Source organism: Mobula birostris, chromosome 26 (assembly GCF_030028105.1).
Source record: "Mobula birostris isolate sMobBir1 chromosome 26, sMobBir1.hap1, whole genome shotgun sequence".
In the NCBI taxonomy this organism is placed as follows: Eukaryota; Metazoa; Chordata; class Chondrichthyes; order Myliobatiformes; family Myliobatidae; genus Mobula; species Mobula birostris.
Window position 1 is genome coordinate 9,372,731 of NC_092395.1, and position 27,676 is coordinate 9,400,406.

Sequence of the window (27,676 nt, forward strand, 5' to 3'; positions counted from 1 at the left end):
TTATAGAGATATAGAGTCCAACTTTGAAACTTTTTTGAAGAGAGCATGGCCTGGTCATAGTACAGAGTTATAATGTCCTCCAGTCTAACTAGCTCATGCTGACAAAGATACAATCTACCTTACTCCCATACCTCTCCTAACAAGGGGTTCCCAACCATTTTTATGCCATAGACCAATACCATTAAGCAAGGGGTCTGTAGACCCCGGGTTGGAAAACCCTGCTTTAAACCTTTCCTGTTCCATGTTTCAGTCGATGTGCCTTTTAGGTAATGTATCTACCTCAACTGCAGTTTGTTTCATTTAAGGATCACCTCTGGGTGAAAAGTTACCCTGTAATTAATTTCTCCCCTCTCTCCTCGAGTTCTAAACTTCCTAACCCTGAGAGAATGGTCTTCAGTGGCAAGGTCACCATAAGATATCAAGTCTTCTCCATCATTTAATGATAACTGATTTTTGTTTCTCAACCATATTCTCCCACCTTATCCCTTTGCCCTTTCTTGCCAATCACAAATCTACCAGTATCTGCCTTAAATACACCCAATGATTTGGCCACCATAGCCCTCTGACTGAAGAAATTCCTCATCTTTGTTCTAGAGTAGAATAGAACTTTATTGTCATTGCTCAAGACAACAAGATTGCAGTGCTATTCCACTTCTTCCATGCTTTCCAGTACAGTATTCAGGATTTCAATGAGAGAAGAGAATGAAATATCCAAAATATAGTGCAATCTTCACAGCAAGAACAGAAGAGGTAAAAAAAAACTGTACCAGCAATATATCAATCTAGTTCCTTAAAATGTAGCTCAAAAACTCTCCACTTTGTGTGCGGTGGAACAGCTACAAATAAACTTGTTAGCTTATAATCCCAAATCTACACTCAGTGGCCACTTTATTAGGTACCTCCTATACCTAATAAAGTGGGCACTGAGAGGATATTCTGGTGTTCTGCTGCTGTAGCCAATTCATGTTGTGCTTTCAGAGATGTTCTTCTGCACACCACTGTTGTAACATTTGGTTGTCTGAAATACTATTGCCTTCCTGTCCTCTTGCACCAGTCTGGTTATTCTCCTCTGTCCTCTCTCATTAACAAGGCATTTTTGCCCACAGAACTGCAGCTCACTGGATGTTTTTTTTGGGTTTTGCACCATTCTCTGTAAACTCTGTGTGTGAAAATCCCAGGAGATCAGCAGTTTCTGAGATACTCAAACCAGCCCATTTGGCACCAACAATCATTTCACGTTCAAAGTCATTTAAATCACATTTCTTCCCCATTCTGATGTTTGGTCTGAACAACAACTGAACCTCTTGACCATTCCCGCGTGCTTTTTACGTATTGAGTCACTGCCAGATTGGCTGATTAGATATTTGCATTAACAAGCAGGTGTATCTAATAAAGTGGGCACTGAGTGTATAGCTATAACAATTTTTGATGTGCAAATAGAGCCATAGAGACACTACAGCACAGACACAGGTCCTTTGGCCTACCTAGTTCATGTCAAATTGTTAGTCTGCTTTGGCACACCTGGACTTTAGCCATCCATACCTCTCCCATCCACATATCTATCCAAACTTCTCTTAAATGCTGTAATCAAACGTGCATCCACCACTTCCACTGGCATCATAATATTTAAATTAATGTTGGTTCAGCTTCACATTTTCTTTGCATTTAATCATTCGAAAGCACGAGTAAAGAAGTAAGCCCCAAATTCAAGGACTGCTTATTGAAACACTGGATAGCAAGTCTTCATTCCAATCACATGGTGCTCGATATGGTGTTTTCAATCTCAATGAAACCCAACAAATATTGAAAGGCCAAGATAGAGTAGATGTGGAGAGGATGTTTCCTATAGTGGGAGAGTCTAGGACTAGAGGGTTCAGCCTCAGAATACAAGGATGTCCCTTTAGTACAGAGGTGAAGATGAATCCGTGGAATTTATTACCACAGAAGATTGTGGAGGCCAAGTCATTGGATATATTTAAAGCAGAGATTGATAAGTTCTTGATTAGAAAGGGTGTCAAAGGTTAAGGGGCAGAAGGTATGAGAATGAGGTCGAGAGTTAATAAATCAGCCATGATGGAATGGTGGAACAGACTTGATTGGCCAAATGGCTAATTGTTCTTCTATGCTGTACATGCAAATGTATCCTTCATCGACTGATGTGCGGGGCATGACTGCCAAGATGCAAATTTACCATTAACGCAGGTTAAGAAGTCTGACTCAGCAGCTTTGTAAGGCGGTGACTTTCTGACATGCTCACAGTTGCTAACAGCACTGAACCTCTCAGACTCTTAATTTATTTAAATGTGTGCATTTTGATTAACATCTGCAGTTTTACGTATTTATTTAGAGCTGGCGCATGGAAAAGCCCTTCTGGTCCACTGAGCCGTATCACCCAGCCTAATCACAGGACAATTCACAATGACCAATTAATCTATTAACCGGTATGCCGTTGGACTGTGCGAGGAAACTGTAGCACCTGGAGAAAACCCACACAAATATGGGAAGGAACACACAAACTCTTTACAAAAGAGGACACTGGAATTGAACTTTGAACTCCGACATACTGAGCAGTAAAAGTGTTGTACTAGCCACTATACTACCATGGCAGATGTAATAAAACTGCTGGGGAAGTTTGCCCTGGCCAGTAGAACCAAATATGTGCCAGATGGTTATTGCCCAAAGCCTCAGAAATGTGAGAAGCAGGCAATGCATACAAAGTGCTGGAGGAACTCAGCAGGTCAGGCAGCATCTATGGAGGAGAATAAGCAGATATTAATATACAATATAATCATTGACCAAGTCCACCTTGAACAATAAATCACAATGGCTGCTACGGAAGTGATTTTCCTGTGAATATACGCATGTTGTCTCAATATAAGTTCCGAAGTCTGCCTGTGGTGATGTATATTTGCGGCCTATTGCACCTTATCTTGTTAATAAAGGAAGCTAAAACAGCATTATTTTTGCTGTAATGCTTCAGTAAGCCTACACATACCTGCAAAATTATCAGAAACACCGATAGATCATGTTGTTGAATCTCTAAACTGATAGTTATCTTGTGAATGTTTTCCAATTGCACTGCTTCAAGTCAAAACAACTGCGAACAAATGGGTCAAAAAAAATTAACAATCAGAATACAGGTGGTGTACATGATCTATTACAACGTACCAGAGGACAACTTTTAAGTATTTGTGACATGTCACCAACTTAAGATTTGCAGGGCAGAGTATCCTGACTGGTTGCATCACAGTCTGGTATGGAAACACCAATGCTGTTGAACAGAAAAACCAATCATCGGTATAGACCTCTCCACCATTGAGCACATGTGCGTGGAGTGGTCCTGCAGGAAAGCAGCATCCAACATCAAGGACTCCCACCATACAGGATATGCCTTCTTCTAACTGCTGCATCAGGTAGAGGTACAAGTGCCTCAGGGCTCTCAACACTAGGTTCAGGAACAGTTGTTACCCCTCAACCATCAGGCTCCTGAACCAGAGGGGATACCTTCACCCAACTTCACTCACCCCAAAACTGAACTGTTCCTACAACCTACGAACACACTTTTAAGGACTCTTTATCTCATGTTCTCAATATTTATTGTTTATTATTATTTTGTTTTTTTCTTCTTGTATTTGGACAGTTCGTTGTCTTTGCACGTAGGTTGTTTGTCCACCTTGTGCGTGTTTTTTCACTGATTCTATTGTGTTTCTTTGTATCACAAGAAAATGAACCTCAGGATTGTCTATAGTGACATATATATAAAATCTGATAATAAATTTACTTTGAACTAATGTGAATAGTGCCACTTCTTTGGGTGTTTCATGCCTTCTGTACAGTATTATGTTTATTCATAAAGTCCGTAGCTCTTCCCCACTTCTTAAAAATTAATAATACATTCAACACACTCAATCTTAATTGAGTTATCTGTTATCTTAATTAGTCAACACACTCAAAATGCTGGAGGAACTCAGCAGTCCAGGCAGCATCTATTTGGGCTGAGACCCTTTATCAGGAAAAAAGATGAGGAGTTAGAGTAAGCTGAGGGGAGAGAGGAAGAAACACAAGGTGATAGGTGAAACTGGGAGGAGGGAGAGGTGAAGTAAAGAGCTCGGAAGTTGATTGGTGAAAGAGATACAGGGCTGGAGAAAGGGAAATCTGATAGGAGAGGACAGAAAGCCATGGAAGAAGGAAAAGTGAGAGGAGCATCAGAGGGAGGTGATGGGCAGATAAGAAGATAAGGAGAGAGAGAGAGAGAGAGAGAAATGGGAATGGGGAATAGTGAAGGGGGTGGGGCATTACCAGAACTTCAAGAAATCTTACTGTACCTAACAAAGTGGCCACTGAGTGTATGCTTGTAGTCTTCTGCTGCTGTAACCCATCCACTTCAAGGTTCAACGTGTTGTGCAGTCAGAGATGTTCTTCTGCACACCACTGTTGTAACGTGAGGTTGTTTCAGTTACTGTTGCTGTCCTGTTCAGCTTGAACCAGTCTGGCCATTCTTCTCTGACCTCTCTCCTTAGTGAAGTGTTTTCGCCCGCAGATCTGCTGCTCAGTATATGTTTCTTTGCACCATTCTCTGTATAGAGACTGCTGTGCATGAAAATTCCAGGAAATCAGCAGATTCTGAGATATTCAAACCACCACGTCTGACACCCTGACACCAACAATCCTTCCACAATCACACTCACTTAGATCACATTTCTTCCCCGTTCTGATGTTTGGTCTGAACAACAACTGAACCTCTTGACCACGTCTGCATGCTTTTATACATTGTGTTGCTGCCAGGTGATTGGCTGATTAGATATTTGCACTAATGAACAAGTATACCTAATAAAGTGGCCACTGAGTGTATGATACATCCAGAAGAGGTGTTTCCTAAATGTAATGATTATAACGATTGCACACTTTAGATTTATTCAACTTCACAGTTTCGAAAGGATTAATCAGATACAGCTGCTCCTTTGTGGCAAGTAAAACTTTTAGAGACATACAAGGTGATAAAAGATGATTGACTGGATAGCCAGGGATTTTTTTTTCCAGAGTGGAAATGGCTAATACGAGGGGGCATAATTTTAGGGCAATTGGAAGAAATATAGCGGGAATATCAGAGGTAAGTTGTTTTGTTTTTATACACACAAGAGAGGTGGGAAGTACCTTGCCGGGGGGTGGTGGTAGAGGCAGATACATTAGGGACATTTAAGAAACTCTTAGATAGGCGCATGGAGAAGAGAAAAATGGATGGCTTTGTAGGAGGGAAGGGTTTGATTGATCAGAGTAGGTTAAAAGGTGGGCACAACATCATTCTAGTTCCACCATGTTCTACACCTTGAGGAAATATTTGATGTGAATCTGAAGAAAAGGAATCTAATGACAAGTCTGATGACTATATATTGGAGGGAAGGATTAGATTGATCTCAGAGTTGATTAAAAGCTCAGCACAACACCGTGGGCTGAAGGGCCTGTACTGTGCTTTAATGTTTTATGTTTTAAATGTTCCAGTCATCTTATAATCGCATGAAGACATAAATTGGGAGCAGGGCTGGGTCACTTGGCTAGAAAAGTATGCTGCACCATTCTATAGCTCACCTCTCACTACAATCATGAGCAATTTTGGATCCCTTATCTAAGAAGGAATGTGCTGGCATTGGAGAGGGTCCAGAGGAGGTTCACAAGAATGAAAAGGTTAACGAATGAATGAGGAGCACTTGATATCTCTGGGCTTGTACTTGCTGGAGTTTAGAAGAATGACGGGGATCTTATTGAAACCTATCAAACATTGAAGGGACTAGAGAGAGTGGATATAGAGAGGATGTCCCCTACAGTGGAGGAGTCTAGGACCAGAATAAAAGGACATCACTTTAGAACAGAGAAGGAAAGGAATTTTTTTAGCCAGAGGGTGGTATATCTGTGGAATTCTATGCCACAGACAGCCGTGGAGGCTGTTATTGGGTATATTTAAGGTGAGGGTGATAGATCCTTGATTAGTAAGGGTGACAAAGATTACAGAGAGAAGGCAGGAGAATGATGTTGAGAGGTATAACAAATCAGCCATGACGGAATGCATAACAGACTCCATGGGCTGAATGGCCTAATTCTGCTCCTATGTCTTACAGTTTTATAGCTGAAATGAATTAAACCTCAGTTTCACATTCCCAACTACATGTAGTAACCTTTCACTCCTTTAAGAGCAACAATCCATCTGTCTCTTCTGTAAATATTTTCTGAAGACCCTGTTTGAAAGAGAATTCCAAAGATTCATGAACCCTCTGAGATAAAATGGTTCATCTCCGTTATAAATAGACAATCTTTTTATTTTAAATAAGGACCCTCTCTTGCAATCGCACATTCCTCCTTTGCTTGATGCCAATGAATCACAATCGACAAGGGACAGAACACAGAAATAGGCCTTTTGGCCCGTCAACTCCATGTTGACCATCAAGCACCTATGTTTGCACAAATCCTACACTATCTCACTTTATTCTCTCCACGGGCCCTCAATTCCTAGTTTCCACACACTACAGCAGAGATTCCCGACCTGGGCTCCACAGACCCCTTGCTTAATGGTATTGGTCCATGGCACAGAAAAGGTTGAGAACAACCCCTCCACTATAGCCAACGTACTGTGGCGCAGACCAACAAAGTTCATAACATATGCCAGTGATATTAAACTAATTCTGATCGCAACAATGAGTCATTCTATTAATCTACACAAGACTGGGATGTGGGAGCAAACTGAGCCCCTGGAAGAAACCCAAGTGGTCACAGGAAGAAGGTACAAACTCTAGAGATCAGGACAGAACCTGGCAGGAGAATGGGGTTGAGAGGGATAATAAATCAGCCAAGATGGAAGGGTGGAGCAGACTGGATGGGCCAAATGGCCTAATTCTGCTCCTATGTCTTATGGATGACCTTTGCAGTGAGTTAGCAGCAGGGTGATTGTGTCACTATGTCATTAACTTTGGTCTTGGTGTGCAAAACAAACTCTGCCATGCATATACTTGGAGTCCACATCCACATATCCTTAAAAGTTACCACACAATTTGATAGAGTAGTTAAGAAGTTGTATGGTATGTTGGCCTTCAATTAGTCCAGGCACTGAGTTCAAGAGCCATGCGGTAAAGTTTCAGCTCTATCAAACTATGGTTAGACCACATGGAGTATTGTGTTCAGTTCTGGTTGCCTCATGATAGAGAGTGCAGAAGAAATTTACCAGGATTAGAAAGCAGGTCTTATGAAGGTGGATAGGACTTTTCTCTTTGGTGCGAAGTATTATGAGTGGTGGCTTCATAGAGGTTAGATGATGTTAAGAAGCATAGATTGAGTGGACAGCCAGATACATTAGGGACATTTAAGAGACACTTAGATAGGTACGTGAATGAAAAAAAAAATGGAGGGGTATGTGGGGGTGAGGTGGGAAAGGTTAATTTAATCTTAGAGTAGATTAAAAGTTTGGCACACCATTATGGACCAAAGCACCTATAAGTGTGCTGCACTATGTTCTTTCTGTGGATAAGTACATTGATTAGTAAGTGCCCTTCTTAGTAAGTGACTACTGGCGAAGGGTCTCGGCCCAAAACGCATTTACTCATTTCCATGGATCCTGCCTGATCTACTGAGATCCTCCAGCATTTTGTGTGTGTTGCTCTGGACTTCCAGCATCTGCAGAATCTCTTGAGTTTAAGTACAAGGATAGGAGGGGTTTAAGAGGAAAATGGGCCTAATGTGGGCAAATGGCCTTGCTTGGTGGGCACCACGGTTGGCAAAGATGAGCCAGACAGAAGGGCCTCTTTCCATGCTGTACAAGTATGACTTACCCAAAATGACAACAAGCTCAACACACCTGAAGAAATAAATGGTTAAAATATTCCCTCTACATTACTGTGCAAAGGCTTAGGCACATATACATACTGAAGTTGCCCAAGACATTTGCAGAGTACTGTAGTAACTTTATGTATTGCATGGTACTGCTGCTGCTGCAAAATAATGAACACATTTCATGTCATGCGAGTGATGATAAACCCGATTCTGATAGCAGGATCTATTGTGGACTGAGGGTGGGAAGGGGACACAGGAATGGCTTAAAACAACAAAGTTAATGTCCTGAAGTGGCCAAGTCAGAGTCCAAACCTCAATCTAATTGAGAATTAGGAGCTGGACTTGAAAAGGGCTGTTCACTCGTGACCCCCATGCAATCTGACAGAGCCTGAGCACTTTTTAAAAGAAAAATGGGGAAAAATTGCAGCGTCCAGATGTGCAAAGCTGATACAGACCTATCCACTAAATACTGACCTTGAAGGGGGTGACTACTTATGCAATCAATTATTTTGTGTTTTATATTTGTAATTAATTTAGATCACTTTGTAGAGATCTGTTTTCACTTTGACACAAAAGATTCTTTTCTGTTGATCAATGTCAAAAAAAGTCAAATTACATCCACTGTGATTCAATGCTATAAAACAACAAAACATTAACTCCCAAGGGGGAGTGAATACTTTTTTATAGGCACTGTATGTGCCTAAGACTTCAGCATAGTACTGTATAAGATGGGCCTTGGCCTGAGACGTCACCTGTCTGTTCCCCTCCGTAGATGCTGCCTGACCTGCTAAGTTCCTACAGCACATTGTCTGTTTTGCTTTAGATTTCTAGCATCTGCAGTACCTCTTGTGGCTGCTTATCACAGCTTCTCCCCTACTTTTTACTGTGAAATATATTTAACAGAGCTGTTGATTTCGTAGGGATATTTCAGTTTTAGTCTGGTGCTGAGGTTTTGGCTTTCCTCCCTTGATGCTTCGATGTTTTCCCGTCCGTAAATCAACCATCAGTATTTCAAGAAGACCTTTGTTCTATTTTAATTATAAACCCTTAAGCTTAACAATTTTCCATGTCAGTGCTGAGAACAGCAATCTGAAACTGTCACAGACAGCACCCACAAACCAAAGAGATAAGTGGCTGATTGGCATAGAGGGAAATGCGAAGTACTTGGCGTGCACAGAAACCACACACAGCCTTTTGAAAGCTAAGTGGCAAAGGAAGTAAATAGCTCTTTAAAATGTCAAGCCGTCTGTTTTTGCTTCTTAGAGTATGGCCACACGAAGAAACCAATTCTTGCAGCCATGCATCACTACTTTTCGATCAGGCACGTCACTTGCTAATTATTTCTGGTTCTTTTGTACTGGTTCTTGAAAGCTGAACTTAGTACCAAAGACAACCTGATAATAACAGTGCTACTCAGTTTAACCAGCACTACATTATACCTAATTTATGAATGTACCCAAATGCGAAGGATGGTTCTAAAATCATATGAACTGCAATGCAATTGTAACAGACTATCAAGTGCAAAAAGAAGTAAAGTTATTTATACCTTACCAAGAGATGGTACAGAGTCACTGCATTTTAATAACCTGTGCATGATATGTCAACTGTTCTGCAGCATCAGGAACTGTGAAGCCTAACTGCATTTACTTATGATGGTAATGTTAATTCAACACTTCAGAGTAAAAGACACTCACTTTGTACCAGTCTACAGCCATTTGGAAGGAACGTTTTACACACACACACACACACACACACACACACGCACACAGACAGCGTAGGGTTCAATTCCCTCCTCTGCTTGTAAGCGATCTGTACAGTCTCCCCCCATGGCTGCATAGGTTTCCCCTGGATCCTTCAGTTTCCTCCCACATTCCAATGACACATGGATGTAATTGGGCAGTAAGGCTGGAAATGCAGAGCAACACACGCAAAATGCTGGAGGAACTCAGTAGTTCAGGCAACACCTATAGGGAGGAGTAAACAGTTGACGTTTCGGACCAAGACACTTCATCAGTTAGCTTCTTCAATCCCCTAACTGAACACTAATGCCCGGGAACAGAGAATTCTACAAAATGCGGGAGGAGAAGATGGCGGCGCGACGCAGTGCGCGCAGCCTCTCCGGTGAAATGATATCCTATTTGTTAAATAGGGTACCGTGCACAATTCTGATTTGATGGAGACAGCTGTGAGAAGCACGGAGGAACATCTGGAGAAACTTCTGAAACGCCTTTTTCACTACCGCTGCTACTGTGCGATCGAGAATCTCCGGAGGGAAGGCCCCAAAATCCTCGGCTTTGCCTGCTGCTGGCGGCCGGGGCTGGGGTCGAAGCGCTCGGCAGAGGTGGTGCTCGGTGCTCGGTGTAGGAGGGCTGGTCAGAGGCTCGAAGTTTTCGGATGACTCAGAGTCGGACTGCGGTCGGGCATGGCAGGGAGAGTTTTCTGCGTGAGATGTGGGACTTTCGCGAAACTTTGAACTTTTTTACCGTGCTCATGACCTGTTCTTCATCAAGTTACGGTATTGCTCGCACTGTTGTAACTATATGTTATAATTATGTGGTTTTTGTCAGTTTTTCAGTTTTGGTCTGTCCTGTGATTCTGTGCTATCACACTGGAGGAATATTGTATCATTTCTTAATGCATGCGTTACTAAATGACAATAAAAGAGGACTGCGTGTCCTCATAATCTAAAAGAAAGTGGTGGATGCACTTCCCCGGTCCATCACAAGCAAAGCCCTCCCCACCATTGAGGACATCTGCCTCAATCTACAAGGAGCGCTGCCACAAAAAAGCAGCATCCATCGTCAAGGACCCCACCATCCAGGCCATGTTCTCTTCTCGCTGCTACCATTGAGAAGGTAGTACAGGAGCCTCAGGTCCCACACCACCAGGTTCAGGAACAGTTATTAACTTTCAAACATCAGGCTCCTCAACAATTATGGATAACGTCACTCACCTCAACATTGAACTGACTCCACAGCCTATGGACTCACTTTCAAGGACTGTATAACTTATGTTCTCAGTATTATTTATTACTTTTTTTTTGGTAATTGCAGAGTTTGTCTTATTTTGCATATTAGTTGTTTGTCAGACTTTATGTGTAGTTTTTTTATTGATTCTATTGCATTTCTTTGTTCTACTGCAAATGCCCACAAAAATATGAATTTTTATTGATGACATAAATGTACTTTGATAATAAACACTTTGAACTTTGAATTGTCACTCTAGAGTGACCATTGAGAGCGAGGTAAAGAAACTTCCTTCAAAATAAAAAATGAAAAGGACGTAAATGTTTAAAAATCGGCTCAACATTGACTTAAAAAAAATCAGCCCCACTGTGCTGTCGGCAGAAGCCATCAACTAGGTCACTCACACCACAGGCAGATCAATCAGGAGAGGCCGAGCAGTATTCCTTTTGCAAAACTGAAACAGGACAAGTCAGAGGAAACGAACAGAAAGCAAAAGGGATTGCTTGGGTTTAATGATTCTGAGTGCACCAAGCGCCAGAGTACAAGACTGGAGTCGTGATGATGTTATGTATATTTTTTTTAAATTTCTAAAGCTACTGCACAGAACAGGCCCAACCGGCCCTTTCAAGCCTCACAAACGCCAGCAAATCCCCAATATAATAATAGCCTAATCACAGGACAATTTACAACGACTAGTTAACCTACGTCTTTCAACTGTGGGAGGAAACCCATGCATTCCACAGAGAGGATATACAAACTTCTTACAGAGGACACCAGGACTGAACTCAGATGCTTTAGATGCAAAAGTGTTGTGCTAACCACTATGCTACCATAGTGCCCTATTATGTTATCTTAATATTTACTTACTATGATAACTAATAGGAAGAAGATGGCTTTCATTAAATATGTCACTTATTTCTGGGCAGTAGCATGGTGCTATACACCATCTCTGCTTGGCAGAATCACATTAATAGAATTATCCCGAAGAAGGGTCTCAGCCGGAAACATCGACTGTTTATTCCTCTCCTTGGATGCAGCCTGACCTGGCGAGTTCCTCTAGTATTTTGTGTGCGTTGCTCTGCATCCTTCAGCATCTAACCTTGCGCCTATCACTTAATTACACAGTTTCCATCCAATCCATAACGTTATGTATCATTAGCATACAACCAAAGGAAGCCACTGCAACCCAACATACTGTTTGCATTGTTGTATATCCAGTTCTGAATACTGGGTGGTAAAAAAGGGGGTTTAAGAGTAGCAGTCAAAAATGTCTGTAGTGCTAACACTACAAAAATGGAAAGTCAATAGTATTTTTCAATAACAGATGACACCCAGAAAAAGCAACATTACTGAAGGCCATTGGATAGGAAGTTAGTTTGACTGTCTATCGAGGGCAGGGTTTTCAATGATTCAAAACAGTAAATGCACCTCATTATTTCTTTCCTTTCTGGAAGCATCACAGCTTGGAATGGCATCTGCTCTGCCCTTGACTGCAAGATACACAGCCCAGCACATGATGGAAACCAGCCTCCCCTCCATGAACTTCGCCTACACTTTTCACTGACTGCATAATCAAAGACCCTACTCGCCCCAGACATTCTCTTTACTTCCCCCCACCCCCCATGGTACAGGATACAAAAGCCTAAAAGCATGTATAACCTGGATCAAGGACTATATCCTGTTATTATGAGGCTATGGAATGGTCCCCTAGTATGATAAGCTGGACTGTTGATCTCACAGTCTGCCTTGTCATGGTCTTGCACCTTATTGTCAGTTTGCACTGCACTTGCTCAGTAATTGTAGCAGTTAATTCTGCATTCTATTGTTGGTTTCCCTTGTACTACTTCAATGTACTGTTGTAATGAAATTATTTGTATGGATGGCATGCAAGACAAGTTTTTCACTGTTCATCAGAATATATGACAATAATAAACCAATTTCCTTCTTCCTGTGTGAATATGCCAAGTGTTCAGGCATAACATGTCAGGAAGATGCTATTTGACAGCTATAAATAGTTACAAAATTGATTTACAAAGCTTTTATCAGAAGGCACACATTTACCCAGCAACCCACTGAAAACATCTCAGTGAAATGATATTGTGAGGTGTAATTCCAGTGTTGCACACTAGGTGGTGATAAATACCAATTTGGGCCGTTTGTATAAAATCTGTAATAATAGCATATCCATATAATCTGTACTCACATCTCTTCACCCCCTTTACTGAGGTTGAGATGGTAAGCGCAAAATGCCCTTTCATTCACTGGATGGAAACTCAAGGCTACTCTGGGCCAGGTTGCAAAAGGAATGGACTCATCCCAATTATGAATTGATATTTTAACAAAAATAGCAACATTGAAAATAAAATTCATCATGCATTTATAGGAGAGAGCAGAAAAAAAATTGTGTTTAAAAGTTTTAGTTTGTTAATATACAGAAAATGAGCTGGTTGAGTTTTAAAAAACTGCAGAGGGTTGTAAACCCAAGCCAGGTCCATCATGGGCACTACCCTCCCCAGATTCGAGGACATCTACAAAAGACGATGCCTCAACAACGCAGCATCAATCATTAAGGACCCCCACCACCCAGGACATGCTTCCTTCTCATTGCTACCATCAGAAGATACAGGAGCCTGGAGACATTCAACTGTTCAGAAACAGCGTCTTCCCTTCTGCCATCAGATTTCTGAATGAACAATGAACCCATGAACACTTCAACAAATTTTTGTACAGCCCATGAACACTACACCACAATTTTGTTCTTTTTGCTCTACATATTTTCAAATATTTCTTATTGTAACTTATAGTATTTTATGCAATGTACTGATGCCACAAAACAATAGATTTCACGACATTTGTCACTGATAATAAACCTAATTCTGAAATCCAAAATTTGCTTTAGAAACTTTAGTTTGCTAATATAAAGAGACTGGGTTTTAATATACTGTAAAAGATTCTCAAAGCCTGACTGACTAACTGCCCAATTTTCTTTCCAGTAGAACTCGAAGCCAAAGGAATATAATTACATAACAGAGTAGCATAGAAAATTTTTGAATATAATTAGAAAGCCTTTAAATGGTTAAATGGATCCTGCCCTTTAGCTCTTAGTAATCATAGGTAAATTAGCAAAGGTTCAAAGTTTCAGCCGTTGGGAAATGAGACTCTGTCTGCAATCAAAATTTTATACCATGGTGAAACTTTGCTAAACTTCGACCAATAATGCTATCTGTCATCACGGTAACACACACAAAATACTGCAGGAACTCAGCAGGTCAAGTAGCGTCTATGGAGAGGAATAAATGGTTGACATTTTGAGCTGAGGCCCTTCATCATGACTGGATAGGAAGGCTGAAGAAGTCAGAATAAGAAGGTGGGGGGGGGGAATCAGAAGGTATACAGGTGAGCTGGCAGGTGATAGATGAAGCCAGGTGGGGAGGATGAATTAAGAAGCTGGGAGGTGATAGGTGGAAAAGGGCTGAAGAAGAAGGAATTTGATAAGGGAAGACAATGGAATATGGAAGAAAGGGAAGGAGGAGGGGCACCAGAGGGAGGTGATGGGCAGGTGAGGAGAAGAGCAAGGGTAAGACAGGAGCCAGAAGGGAAATGGAAAACAGAGAGAAGGGAACGGGGGAGAAACTACTGGAAGTTAGAGAAATCAATGCTCATGTCGTCAGGTTGGAGGCTACCAATATGGAACATGAGGTGTCACTCTTCCATCCTGACAGTGGCCTCATTGTGGCAGTAGACCAATACGTCAAAATAGGAAATGGGGAGTGGATCATGGATCTTTAGTTTGAAAATCTCACTTCTGCAGAAGTGGTGGCAATGTATAATGGAATTCTGTCAATTGATATTTTCCAAAGATTTTTCACACTGATCTTCTGGTATAAATGACATGACAATTCAATTTATGGAGCCATTTAGAGTAATCAAGCCAATATTCCAAAGTGGGGACATCGTACTTTCAGAAGATGACAAAGCCAGTAAGGAAGATGCCATTGGAAAGGATAACTTCTAGATAACAGTAAATCTCACATCACAGGAGTTCTAGAAATAGCAAATCACAATTATATTACTTTTGGAGGGGGTTTCAAATACAAAGGGGAATTCTGAAAGATGGTTTACCACATTACTTGTTCTTCTCCACCATGGGCTGTGTCATACATAAGCGCACTAAACAAGCCACACTCCATTCTGATCTCTTACCCCTAAATCTACAGGCTATTTCTTTTCTGAATAATATTGTCCTCCTTCACTTTTCTTGGGTGTAAATGTATAAAATAATAATGTAAAGCTGGAAACAACAGGAATTCTGCAGATGCTGGAAATTCAAGCAACACACATCAAAGTTGCTGGTGAACGCAGCAGGCCAGGCAGCATCTCTAGGAAGAGGTGCAGTCGACGTTTCAGGCCGAGACCCTTCAATGCTGCCTGGCCTGCTGCGTTCACCAGCAACTTTGATGTGTGTTGAATGTAAAGCTGGCATCATTTGAGAGTTATGACCAATGAAGTGAATACTACTGCACAGATATCTATGAGTCTGCAAGGCCACTGGAGACCTGTCTTGGGTTGGAGGTGTGTGTGAATGTGTGTGTGTGTGTGTGTGTGTGTGTGTGTGTGTGTGTGTGTGCACACGCGCGTGGTGGAAAGGGGCTTAATTTGCTGTCTTTGTTGCTTGTGTTGGTCTGCTGAGCGTGGTGGGCATGCCATGTTGGTACTGGAATGAGTGGTGACACTTGTGGTTGTATTGGTTGTTATCGCAGACAGCATATTTCACTGTACTGCATGTCTTGATGTCTGTGTGATAAACAAATGAATCTGATTTATTTAATTATACAGTACAGAAACAGGCCGTTCAACCTACCTCATCTATGCTGACCAGGGGCCTACCTCTACCCATTGCATCCATGTACCTGTCTAAATGCCTTTTAAAGCTGTAATTGTATTTTTTGTGAGGTAATTCACTGTTAGACATGTGAGCAGAACAAACATGTCCTCTAAACACCAAGGACATGGCTAAAACTTGAGGACAAAGAAAACACGGATCTTGGGATCATTGATGAACAATTCTCAGAAAGTTCACACCCAGTCATGAAGCTATAGCTAAAGAAATTAGGGTTGTTTTATTGTCAGGAATATTTGATATAAAGCAAAACCATTAAAAAATTATGAGGGGTACAAATTGTAAAAAGTCTGCTTGCATTCACCCTATCTTCCCAATCTGAGAGGGTTGAGTAGTTGGGGTAAATACAAGCAGGCTTTTCCCCCACGGATTAAAAGACTACAACTAGAGGTCATGGGTTAAGGGTGAAAGGCAAAATGTTTAAGGGGAAAATGAGGAGGAACTTCTTCACTCAGAGGGTGTTGAGAGTGTGGAATGAAGTGGTGGATATAATTTCAATTTCAATATTTGTGAAAGGGCTATGGTTCAGGTGCAGGTCGATGGGACTAAGCAGAGTAATAGTTTGGCATGGACTAGGTGGGCCAAAGGGCCTGTTTCAGTAATGTAGTCTTCTATGACTCTATAAAAGGGTGAGATGGAAATTTGTTCTGAATAACAGGGCAAAGTAGGTAGCATTATACTGTGTGTCTGTTAAGCAAGTAACTCACTGCTTACAATGATAAGCAGCAGGCAACCAGTGCAAATATCACTCGTTCGCACTTTTTATCATCTATGATGAATTATTAATCCCCTGTGAATTTTAAGCATAAGAGATTCTGCTGATGCTGGAAAACCAGAGTAACGTACACAAATTTCTCACCAGTTCTGATAAAGGGTCTTGGCCTGAAACATCGAGACTGTTTGATCCTCTCTACAGATGCTGCCCGACCTGTTGAGCTCCTCCAGCATTTTGTGTGCGTGTTTTCCCTCACAAATTTTTTTTTCTGGTGCCTGTACATGATTAAGGATCGTAAGGCTTTGGAGATAGTTCAGAAGAGGGCCTTGACTTACACTCCCTGTTTTAAATACTTCAGCAACCTGGACTGCAAGAGCTTGGCTGCTTACATTAGACCAACAATAAGTGCTCTGTGATTTGACAGATATCTAAAAAGCAATGGTCAAAATAGTGTCCTCATTGGCAAATATTGCAATTATGATGTGCTGATAAGTTAAACCAGGAACAAATGATGTCCAATTGTGATAAATCTTTCCAGCTATTTGATGACATGTAGATCAAGTTGCCAGCTTGTGCAGCCCTTGCTGAGATGATGCACAAGTTCAGAAAAGAACTCAGCCAGTTTTTGGGAAGGATGGGGGCAGCTCATTATGTCAGTCTTATTTATCTAACTATTTATTCATTTATTTATTTACCTATTAATTAATTGATTGTACAGTTTGCCTTCTTTTGCACATAGATTGGTTGTCAGTCTTTGCAGTTTTTCACTGATTATATTCTATTTCTTTGTTTTACTGTGAATGCCTGCCAGAAAATGAATCTCAGAGTTACGGTATGTATGAAGAAGTAGATGTACTTTAATAAATTTACTTTGAACTTTGAAGAAAGTCAACTCTTACGTGTCCTGGCCAGTGTGAACTGCTGGTGATCCACCAGTCCAGATTTGTCTGCTTGGTGTGCTCAGGGAGGAAAGACCACCAGAATTCGGATATTTATCATTTACCGCTCTTCCCAGGAGTGTGTTTGCCTCTTGGTCAATGCAAAGTACACTGTAACCAAAAGAGATTCTACAGAAGCTGGATTCTACACACACATAATGCTGGAGGAACTCAGCATGTCAGGCAGCACCAATGGAGAGGAATAAAGATCCGACGCTTCAGGCCGAAACCCTTGATCAGGACGGTAAAGGAAGGGAGAAGAAGCTAAAATAAGAAGTGGGGTGAGAGAAAGCAGTGGGGAGGGGGAAAGATGGAGAAATTGGTAGAAGTTAGAGAAATGGATGTTTATGACATTAGTTTGGAGGCTACCCAGACAGAATATGAGGTGTCGTTCCTCCAAGCTGAGATAGACAGAGGAGGCCATGTACTGACATATCAGGATGGGAAAGAGAAGTTGAATTGAAATAGGTGGACACCAGGAGATCCTGCCTGACAGAGCGAAGGTACTCGTCAAGCAGTCCCCCAATCTTTTATTTAGAGATTCAGCGTGGAATAGGCCGTTCTAGTCGTTCAAGCCACGCTGACCAGCAACCCTCCCACCCCCATTTATCCCTAGCCTATTCTCAGGACTATTCACAATGTCCAATATACCTACTAACCGGTACGTCTTTGGACTGTGGGAAGAAATTGAAGCATCTGGAGAAAACCCACGTGGTTCACGGGACGGACGTAGAGACTCAATATAGATGACGTCGGAATTGAGCTCCCGATGCTCCGAGCTGTAATAGTGTTGAACTAACCACTACGCCTGCATGGCGCTGACCTGCATCAGGTCTCACTGATGTAGAGGAGGTCACATCAGGAGAAACAGATATAATAAGTGACTCACAGGTGAAATGTCACCTTACCTGGAAGGATTGAATGGTAGAAAGGGAGGAGCTGAAAGGACAGGTGCAGCACTTGTACTGCTTGCAGAGATAAGTGCCAGGAGAGACGAGTGGACAAGCGAGTTACAGAAAATGGAGGAGGGGGTGCTTAGTGGTAGAATCCCATTACCCCTGTGATAGTGTGGCACAGGCTGCATATAATCTGGTCTTTTGCAGTCCAATACTTTGACATGTTTAACTACTGAAGAGCTCACCATGTGCAAGAATTTGCACTGAGTTAATTGAAGCTGTGCGATTGTTCATCTGGGAGAAGGACAACTTGCTGCAGGGTCAACAAAGGGCTGGACTCTTTATGACCCTACAACTCACGTTCTCCGTATTATTTATTTATTATAATTTGCACAATTTGTCTTCAGTAGTTGTTTGTCAGTTTTTGTTAATGTATAGTTTTCCATTAATCCTACTGCATTTCTTTATTTTCCCGTGAATGTCTGCAAGAAAGTGAATCTCGGTGTAGTATATGGTGTAGCATATAGGTACTTTGATAACAAATTTACTTTGAACTTAGTAGGAATTCAGCAGGTCATCAGGGTACCTTCTCTGAAATGACACACCAAAAATTTGCAGGCAGCAACATATCAAGACTTAAGAAGATCATAACACACAAGAGCAGAATTAGGCCATTCAGCCCATCAAATCTACTCTGCCATTCAATCATGGCTGATTTATTTTCTCTCTCAACCCCATTCTTCTGCTTTCTCCCCATAACCTTTGACGCTCCGACTAATCAAGAACCTATAGTCTCCACAACCTAAGTATTTCTTAAATTAAAAGCATTGCTGATTAATAAAACTCAGATTAATGGACTAAGTAGGTGAAATTAATGGATACCTTCTGCTCATTAACTTGCCACCCAAAGCAGAACAAATTTCAAAGCAGTACTGAGAAAAAGCAAAGAATTTGACAAAAATATTTAGTCTGAATATGATTTTGGTGGTTTAAAAACCGACCACTGTGGCATCCTCTGAGTTGGGTTTCTGTAATATGGCACTATGATTCAATGCAACAAAATTCAGAGGAGAAGATTTAATTAATTTAAAAAAATTAATTGATCTGGAGTGTAAAATGTGCTTTTTTTAAAAAAAAACTGAGAGACACTGTCAGTCTCTAGAGATGCTTTATCCAAAAATATATTTTGCCAAACTCATTCCATCAGCAAAGAATATCATGAGAATTTAAAGCATATTTGAAATGCTTCCAGAGGTATGATGCTATTGAAAGGTAATGAGTTGCTTTGTAGATCAGAATATTTACACTGAATTGATTTTGCATCCATTTCAAAGATAGCTTTATCTGTCTATTTATGGAAAATTTGATATTATGCTAGCAATAAAAATTGCTAATTGAGCCAAAGTATTAAGAAAATACATATGGAGTCAGGAAACCTAAATATTTCTTAAATTGAGAGAATCATTAAGACTCAAATTAACAGACAAAATGATAACGTATGTGGGAAAAAGAGCTAGTTTAGTTTTGTAAAACACATTATATCAGATGATAAAACTCCACAGGGACTTTTCAAAACAAACGTTTTCTTATTAATGTCTACTAATATAATACTCAGGAAGATTTTCTAGGAAGGAAATAAAATTCATACTGATCTTGTTAACACATGTAAATTCTGAATTTAAACATACAAACAAAATGAGAATCACAACATTAATTAGCAAAGCATTGCTAGTGACCTTATTGAGGAAAAGTAGTTCAAGTACTACGTGCATTCATTCCTGTTTTTATGGTGAGGAATAAAGAGGCACTTTTTTCCTGACAAGACCATTGATCAGTTCTGATGAAGGGTCTCAGCCTGAAACATCAGCTCTTTATTCCCCTCCATAGATGCTGCCTGACCTGCTAAGTTCCTCCAGCATTTTGTATATGTTACTCTGAACTTCGAGCATCAGCGGAATCTCTTGTTTTTATGTTCCAGTTTTTGCTTGGTTTAAGTTTCATTTTATACACCAACGACGCATTCATTACGAAATGGGTAACTTTTATTGAATTCATACTTCCAGAAAGATTTCAAGTACACTCTAAAATCTAATGGCATTCCTTTATAATAAAGCAGATTTGTTAGAATATATTTTTGACAAAACACCTCAAGAGATTAACTGACTCCTTGATCTGAAAAGTTTTTATAGAAAGGACCTATAATTTGATTAGATGTGAGATATTATCTGATGTGATATGTCCATCTTGAAAGAGATAAAACTACTTGTTTATTGAACAAAGGGGATTGTATTGATGGATTCAGAGTGAACTGTGTTGCCCTTATTGCTATAGAGATAATCAAGATTCAAGATTGTGTAATGTCATTTCCAATACACAAGTGTAAAGAAGAACAAAATAATTGCTACTCTAGATCCGATGTAGCACAAAAAATACACCCAATAAAAGGTAAAGAACACAATAATAGAAAAACACAATAAATATAAATACATAAGACAGCTTATAGCACAGTGGAACTGTATTAGGTGTGTATATATTTATATATATAGGGCGCCTAAGACTTTTGCACAGTACTGTAGTAATTTTAAGTATTGCACTGTACTGCTGCAAAAAAAATCATGACATGTGAGTGATGATAAACCCGATTCTGATATGGGTCTCTATTGTGGACTGACAGTGGTGGAGGGGGGCAGAGAGTGGGGATTCATGGTTGGGAAAAGGGGGAGGGAGAGGAGAAGGAGCAGGAAGCACCAAAAAGACATTCTGTAATGACCGATAAAACAATTATTTGGAATCAAATTACCTTGCCTGGTGTCTCAGAGAAGGTGTGTCTGCACCTGTGCCACCCCCTGCCACTGGCACTGCTTCGCTGCCACCTGTCCCACACCCCTCCTGCAGCGCTCACCCTCACCACTCCCAACAACCTATGCTCCCACCATATTTACAAACTCGCTCCCCGCTGCACATTGGCAAATACTGTACTGTGCAAAAGTCTTAGGGATCGTATATACCTGAGACTTTTGTACAGCATTGTATATCCATAGATTGATTGTGTATACTTAAGGTGACACAAGGCAAAAGCGTGTCTGTACATATGGTGATTCAGACAGGAAATGAGAATATAGTAGCGGTGATGGGGGGGTGTGGACGTGTGGGTTAGTGGGTGGAGGTGTTAATCAGCCTTACTGCTTGGGGAAAATAACTGTTTTTGAGTCTGGTGTGGATGCTATGTAGCCTCCTCCCTGATGGGAGTGGGACAAACAATCCAGAAACTGGCATTTTCTGGCAATTATTTTATTTTGCTGTGGTGTATTGGTCAGGGCATGAAGTAATTAAAAACAACTCCGAGGATTTATAAAGAAAAATGAATTATATAAAGTTACTCTCTCGCCTATTGGATATTATAAATTTCAGTTCAACAGAAGATCCTCCTGAACCTCAGGCTTACCAAAAAGTGATAGCAATTTCAAAGAAGCTTGCAGAATTGCTGTAAATTAACTTGAAATCTTTAATCACTCTAATTCTATGCAAGGTTCAAGTTTAATTGTCATTCAACCACACACGTGAATACAGCCATATGAAACAGCATTTCTCTCAGGCAAAATTGTAAAACACAGAAGCAACAGACACACACAGCACATTTAATTATGATAGTAGAGTAAAAGTTACAAAAAATATTTTTAAAAAGTAGTAATATAGCCCAATGCAAACCTACACAGTACTGTGTAAAAGTCTTAGGCACATACAATATATATAAAAAATAGATTCTGATATGGGTATCTTTTGCAGACTGAGAGTGGGAAGGAGGCAGGGAGAGGGGAATCATGGTTGTGAAAATGAGAAGGGAGAGAGGAAGGAGTGGGAAGCACCAGAGAGACATTCTGTAATGATCAATAAACCAATTATTTGGAATCAAGTGACCCTGCCTGGTATCTCCGGGCTGGGTGTGCCTGTATCCGTGCCCCTCTTCACTACTGGCACTTCTTTTCTGTCCTGCAGCACTCCACCCTCACCATTCCAACATCCTTTGCTCCTGCCAGATTTACAAACTCGCTCTCCACTCCACATTGGCAAATACAGCTATATATATGTGCCTAAGACTTGTGCACAGTACAATAATTGGACCACAAGTGTATTTGCATGGCGGAAGAAAAGAAATTTTTATTTCACATAAACTCACATGAGAACAAATATCATGCCAATTATAACACTTTTGCAAATGTCTTTTAGGAATGATGTATATTCTTTTATTCTTGTTATTGTGTAAGAGAAAAAAACATGCTTAGAATCAAAGCCTCGGGGTTTTATTTTAATTATTTAACAATGGTTCAAAAAATTGTCAAAACAAGCAGTTCCAGTTAGATAATGCTCCATATTTTAGCTCCTATACTAGAAAGAGTAAACTGTCGAGTTCCATGCATACACAGTTTATTGTTGTTAAGACAGCCCTCAGCAACATCCTTCCAACAACCTCCTCCATTTTCATGGTTTCAGCTTCTGCATTACAGTCAGCAAATGCAGCAGAAGTGAGCTCCTTTCCCAAGTCGCAGACAGAAAGTGGAACCAACAAATGAGAGAGCAAACCCTGAGAGGTCTTGCAAAATTACGTCACTGTTCAAGGTCAATCAACTTGACTCCCCATTGACAACAACAAGCTTGAAACCATTCTATTGCTTCAGGGAGTTAATGTTCATTCTTAGTTTTTATTTAGATTCCATAAGACATAGGAGCAGAATTAGGCCATTCAGCCCGACTCTGCGTTGCAGATTCCCTTAAACAAAAATACAATCAGTCATCAAAAAGTCCCATTGTCTGAGCACTGGCATATGTTTCTCGCTACACATTGGAAGGTAATAATTTTTAAATTGTATGCAGTTAGATTCAGCATTCAAATGCTAAATCAGCTATTATAAGATGGTAGGAACTGAGCGAAAATATTTAAGCTTTTAAAAAGCTATAAAATACAAAAAGTGGAAAAGTACAGTACATCATCACAATGGAATCTATCTGTGTAATGTTAAATATCTCCACACCAAATTTATCAGTGACAGACTAGTCTTGGCTGGGTTCTAACAGTGTAGTTATGTAACAACTGAATGGCAGCACTCCATTCTCCTCTTATCCAACTGCAGAATTCCAGCGCTCCTGCTGAATCTAACTCCAGCTCAGTTCTGTACTCGCCAACTCCAAAGAATTTCACCCCCCCCCACAATCTGTTGGTTCTGCCAGCCATCAATCATCTACACTTGCTACAGTGAACTTTGAAATCTGAAGAGCTCCACAACAGAACTAAATTCATCAGCAAATACTGGAGCCTCACGTTGTGATCTTACGCAGAATGAAATGGTATCTTGGTGAGGTAATGCACTCCAAAATTTTATGCACGAGGCACCTGTGGCTAGCCCTTTAGAGCAGGGGTTCCCAAACTTTTTTATGCCATGGACTAATACCCTTAAACAAAGGGTCCATGAACCCCAGGTTGAGAACCCCTGCTTTAGAGTCAGAGAACCAGAACATGAGGGAGAGCATATGGTCCATCGTATCTATGGTAATCACTTACACTGATCCCATATTAATCCCATTTCCTAAAAGACAATTTCTTCATTCCAAAATCTAATGTCTGCAAGGAAGTGAATCTTAGGGTAGAACAAGGTGATAATAAATTTACTTTGAACTTTGTAGTAGAAATTACTAGGAAATATTCTACAATCGGAGCAGAAACCAAGTTAACAATTCCAGCTTCAATGACACTTCCACGTTTTCTGATTTATATGTTCCATTTCAGCTTAGCCCAGATTTTAATAGAAAAGTGTCTTTATTCAGCCGTAGCAGTAAAACTTTCATACAACTAAGTACCTACTGATATTTAATTACACTTAATTGATAATAGACTTAGCATTTTTGAGAAGCATTAATTGTAAAAGCGAATTGATTGAGTTGCTCTTAAATTTCCAAATGCCCTGGTGGTATAAAGCGTTTCCAATATTAATGAAAATTCCAAATACGTAGTGCAGAAAATGCACGTCAACAACGATAATGGTACTGATTTCTCAATAAGCTGCTACTTGCTCTGGTCCGGCTTGTCAGCTATCTTTCAGGGCACAGTGTGAAGGTCTGTCCGATGATGTAATAATTACACAAAGGCAAGGATAGATTTAAAGTCTCAGTGTGCTGGAGCAATTTAAAATTTCCATCCTCTCACAGAATGATTGACGCCATATATGATTCATCACCATGAAATGAAGCGATGTCTCAAAAAGGCGACAGCCATCATCAAGGACCCCCATCACCCAGGACATGCCCTCTTCTCGGTACTACCATCAGGAGGTGGTACAGGAGCCTGAAGGCACACATACAATACTTCAAGAATAGCTTCCTCCTCTCCACCACCAGATTTCTGAATGGACAATCAATTCATGACCACTACCTTTTTTTGGTTGTCTTTTTGCACTAAATTGCAAAAAGAATTATATATACATACACACATATATAAAATTGTAATTTATAGTTTCATGATTATATATTGCAACATGCTGCTGCCGCAAAACAACAAATTTCATAACATATTAAACCTGATTCATATACTGGAGGAACAAGATCATTTGTGATAAAATAGTCGAATGGAGATTAAAAATTGTAAATCTGTATTTACAGGTTCAATAAATTTTGAAAATGCAAATTTGTGCCTTGAATGTTGCATCTGCCTTAAAATAAAATATGTTTAGGACCTGCAATTTAACTAAGAAAAAAATCTTTCCTTACTTAGTTTTTTGATTGGAACATTAAACAGAGTAAATCTGGCACTTAAACATCACTATTATCTGAAGGTAGTTTTAAGCCTGTACTCCCGTAAATCTAATTACTGCTTTCCCTTCTGGAGCATTTAGAGTTTATTCACACCTATTGCAGGTCAGATTGAATCGAATCCAACCGGGTTCCATCTGCCTCCCCAGCAGAGGAAGTATCACCCACTCCACTAGATCAGCCACCATCCATGTTACTGGTGTAGTCGGAAAATATCCAGGACTATCCCAGTGATGGGACATTCATAACAACAAAAATGGTGCTCAGCATTTGACCAATCCCTGTAACCAGCCCGCACTTTATGTGGATCCCTCCGTTTCACATGTGAAGTCCATCAGCTTAAAATTGTGCACGCAAGAGAGAGACTTTGATTATACAAGTTACAAATTTTCCAAATGTATTTTTCAAACGCATACACATTTCATACTGAAACGGTATAAGTGATAGAAATTCCTGCGAGATATTCTTCAATTGAGCAGAAATCAAATTAATAATTCCAGCTTCAATGACACTTGCACTTTTCTGATGTTAAGAGTTCCGTTTTAGTTTTATCTCGATTTTAACTAAAGTGGCTCTATTCAACCGTAGCAGTGAAACGATGCTAACCTTGGCCATGTCCTGATAAGTATATACCGCATTCATAATCAAGTTTGTGCAATACTTTTGTATGACAGCAAAGATTGATTGAAGTCACTGTGCTGAATTTTGAATTTAGTGTTTATTACGGAATGAGTAAGGATAATAATTACTAAGGACAAACATCTTTCAGGACTACATATTCAGCGCCAATCAATGCTATACGGTCAATTTGGTGAGTGTAAACTTGAATTTTGATTTCATTGAAGAGAAGGAAAGCACAATTTATTCTAGAGCCTGTGGCTGGATACATTAGCTACTGTGAATAGGTGTATGATTTGCCCTGGTTGTCCCGATTCCTCACACTATTGTTCAGTACACCCGTGGACTGGGATGCACAGAAGCACTTAGCGACCGAGCCACCCCCGCACCTTGAATCCCCCTCCTCCGGACTGATTCACTCTGACAGATCTAGGTCAGTGGGACGCTCCGGCAGTCTGGCAGTTCGTTGATCAGCTTACTGTCTGCCCCTATGCAGCACACACACACACAGAAATCATCATTTTAAACAAAGTTCCTGTCCCAAGCGCAGCACACTGCAACACTCTTGCAGATTAAAATAAAATTAAGTTACAAGCGGCAGGTTTTAGACTTGCCAACTTTGCGCAGACCCCACTCCCCCCTCGGCTGAAAGCAGAAAAGCTGGCCCAAATGTCAGGATGCAAAAAGCAAGTAGCAGGAACAATTCCCGATCCCTCTGGCACGCAAATCTGGACCTGTGCAATGTGCAGAGGATTAGGTATTAAATATAATCGCGGCTGTCAGGGGAAAAGGAATGCAGGGCAAAAGCTGCCCCAAACCCCAGACTGGTAGGAAGGGAACACTCCAAGCTTCAGAGGAATAGTGAAGTTCGTGTGGCGGGATGTCTTAAAACATCAGAGACGCTGCGTTATCATCGGTGCCCGATTTACTTGAGAGAATAACTGCAGGATATAACAGGTGCGATATCACCCAACGTAAAGTAAAAACGATTGGTTTCCTCTCCCGATCGTCGGCTTACCTCTCATGGTTGAGGCGTGCGAGGTGTTCTCATGTGAAGAGGCAGCGTTGAGGAAAGCTCCCGGTACAAGCCGCCGTTCCGTGACTGCAGCGCAGCCGCCGCGGTGCCCAGTGGCTCGCGCTCTCGCCCGGATTTCAGCGGCAGCGCGCGGCATGTGCCGCCCTCACGTGACGCGATGCTCCTGCCGCGCTGGCCCCGCCTCCTCCCGACTTGGCCCCGCCCCCTGTTGTACCGGAGCCGCGTCCCCTCCGCCTCCACTGACCTGCGCTCCCCCCACCCCCCGTGCCGGCTCCTTCACTCTTGCGCATGCTCCGCGGGCTCGTTGCCGAGCCACCACCGCCACCACCACCCCCCCCCCCACCCCCGCCACTGGCTTTCTCTCCTCTTAACTATTTGCTTTGACGTGTAAATACAGTACAGTATTTGCAGACGGCAAGTTTGGGTGGAGGGGGAAAGGAGCCCACCCGTCCAAAACTTGTTACCATAGTGACAACTTTTGGATGCCAGAGCGAGCAAAATTGTTACTTGTGAAATTTCGAATATTTTGTATGTAATTAATACTGTGGTAAATTAGGGCATTTGCACAAGGTAGCGATTTTTAGATCTATTTCTATACCTTAGAAGACTAGACAGGGGATAATATTGACTTCAAAGTGTGACAATTGAGAGATGTGCCAGACTAGACAATGTTGTTTCCTTGCTGGAAGACAGCTCATCATGTTTTGCCGTTGACCATGTTGACCCGAGTTTGGAAGAATCTTTTAAAATACACAAATATTCATGTTAGAGACCTGAACGGAGGTGAAAATTACTTCGATCGGCGACACGAGCTCGCCTTTCGAGACTCGAGACTGCAAATAAATAGGAGAACACGACAGATTATACAAATACTTAGCCATCTGCCACATCATGACGTGTGTGCAGACTCTTTTGGCCGGCCGTATTCGCTAGATATGCTTTGCAAATCAGTACTTATCAGGGATAGTCAAATCGCTTGTTTCAGTCCCAG

At 41.0% G+C, this 27,676-nt stretch overlaps 1 protein-coding gene across 1 annotated transcript in view; it reads right to left on the bottom strand.

Annotated features, from left to right (window-relative positions):
* The window catches only part of LOC140188092 (nuclear receptor ROR-beta-like), a 119,112-nt gene extending 92,291 nt beyond the window's left edge, over positions 1-26,821 (bottom strand). Inside the window, exon 1 of the mRNA XM_072244045.1 lies at positions 26,668-26,821. Coding sequence (XP_072100146.1) covers positions 26,668-26,821 — 154 coding nt within the window. The remainder of the gene's footprint in view (positions 1-26,667) is intronic.
* Between the last annotated feature and the right edge of the window lie 855 nt (positions 26,822-27,676).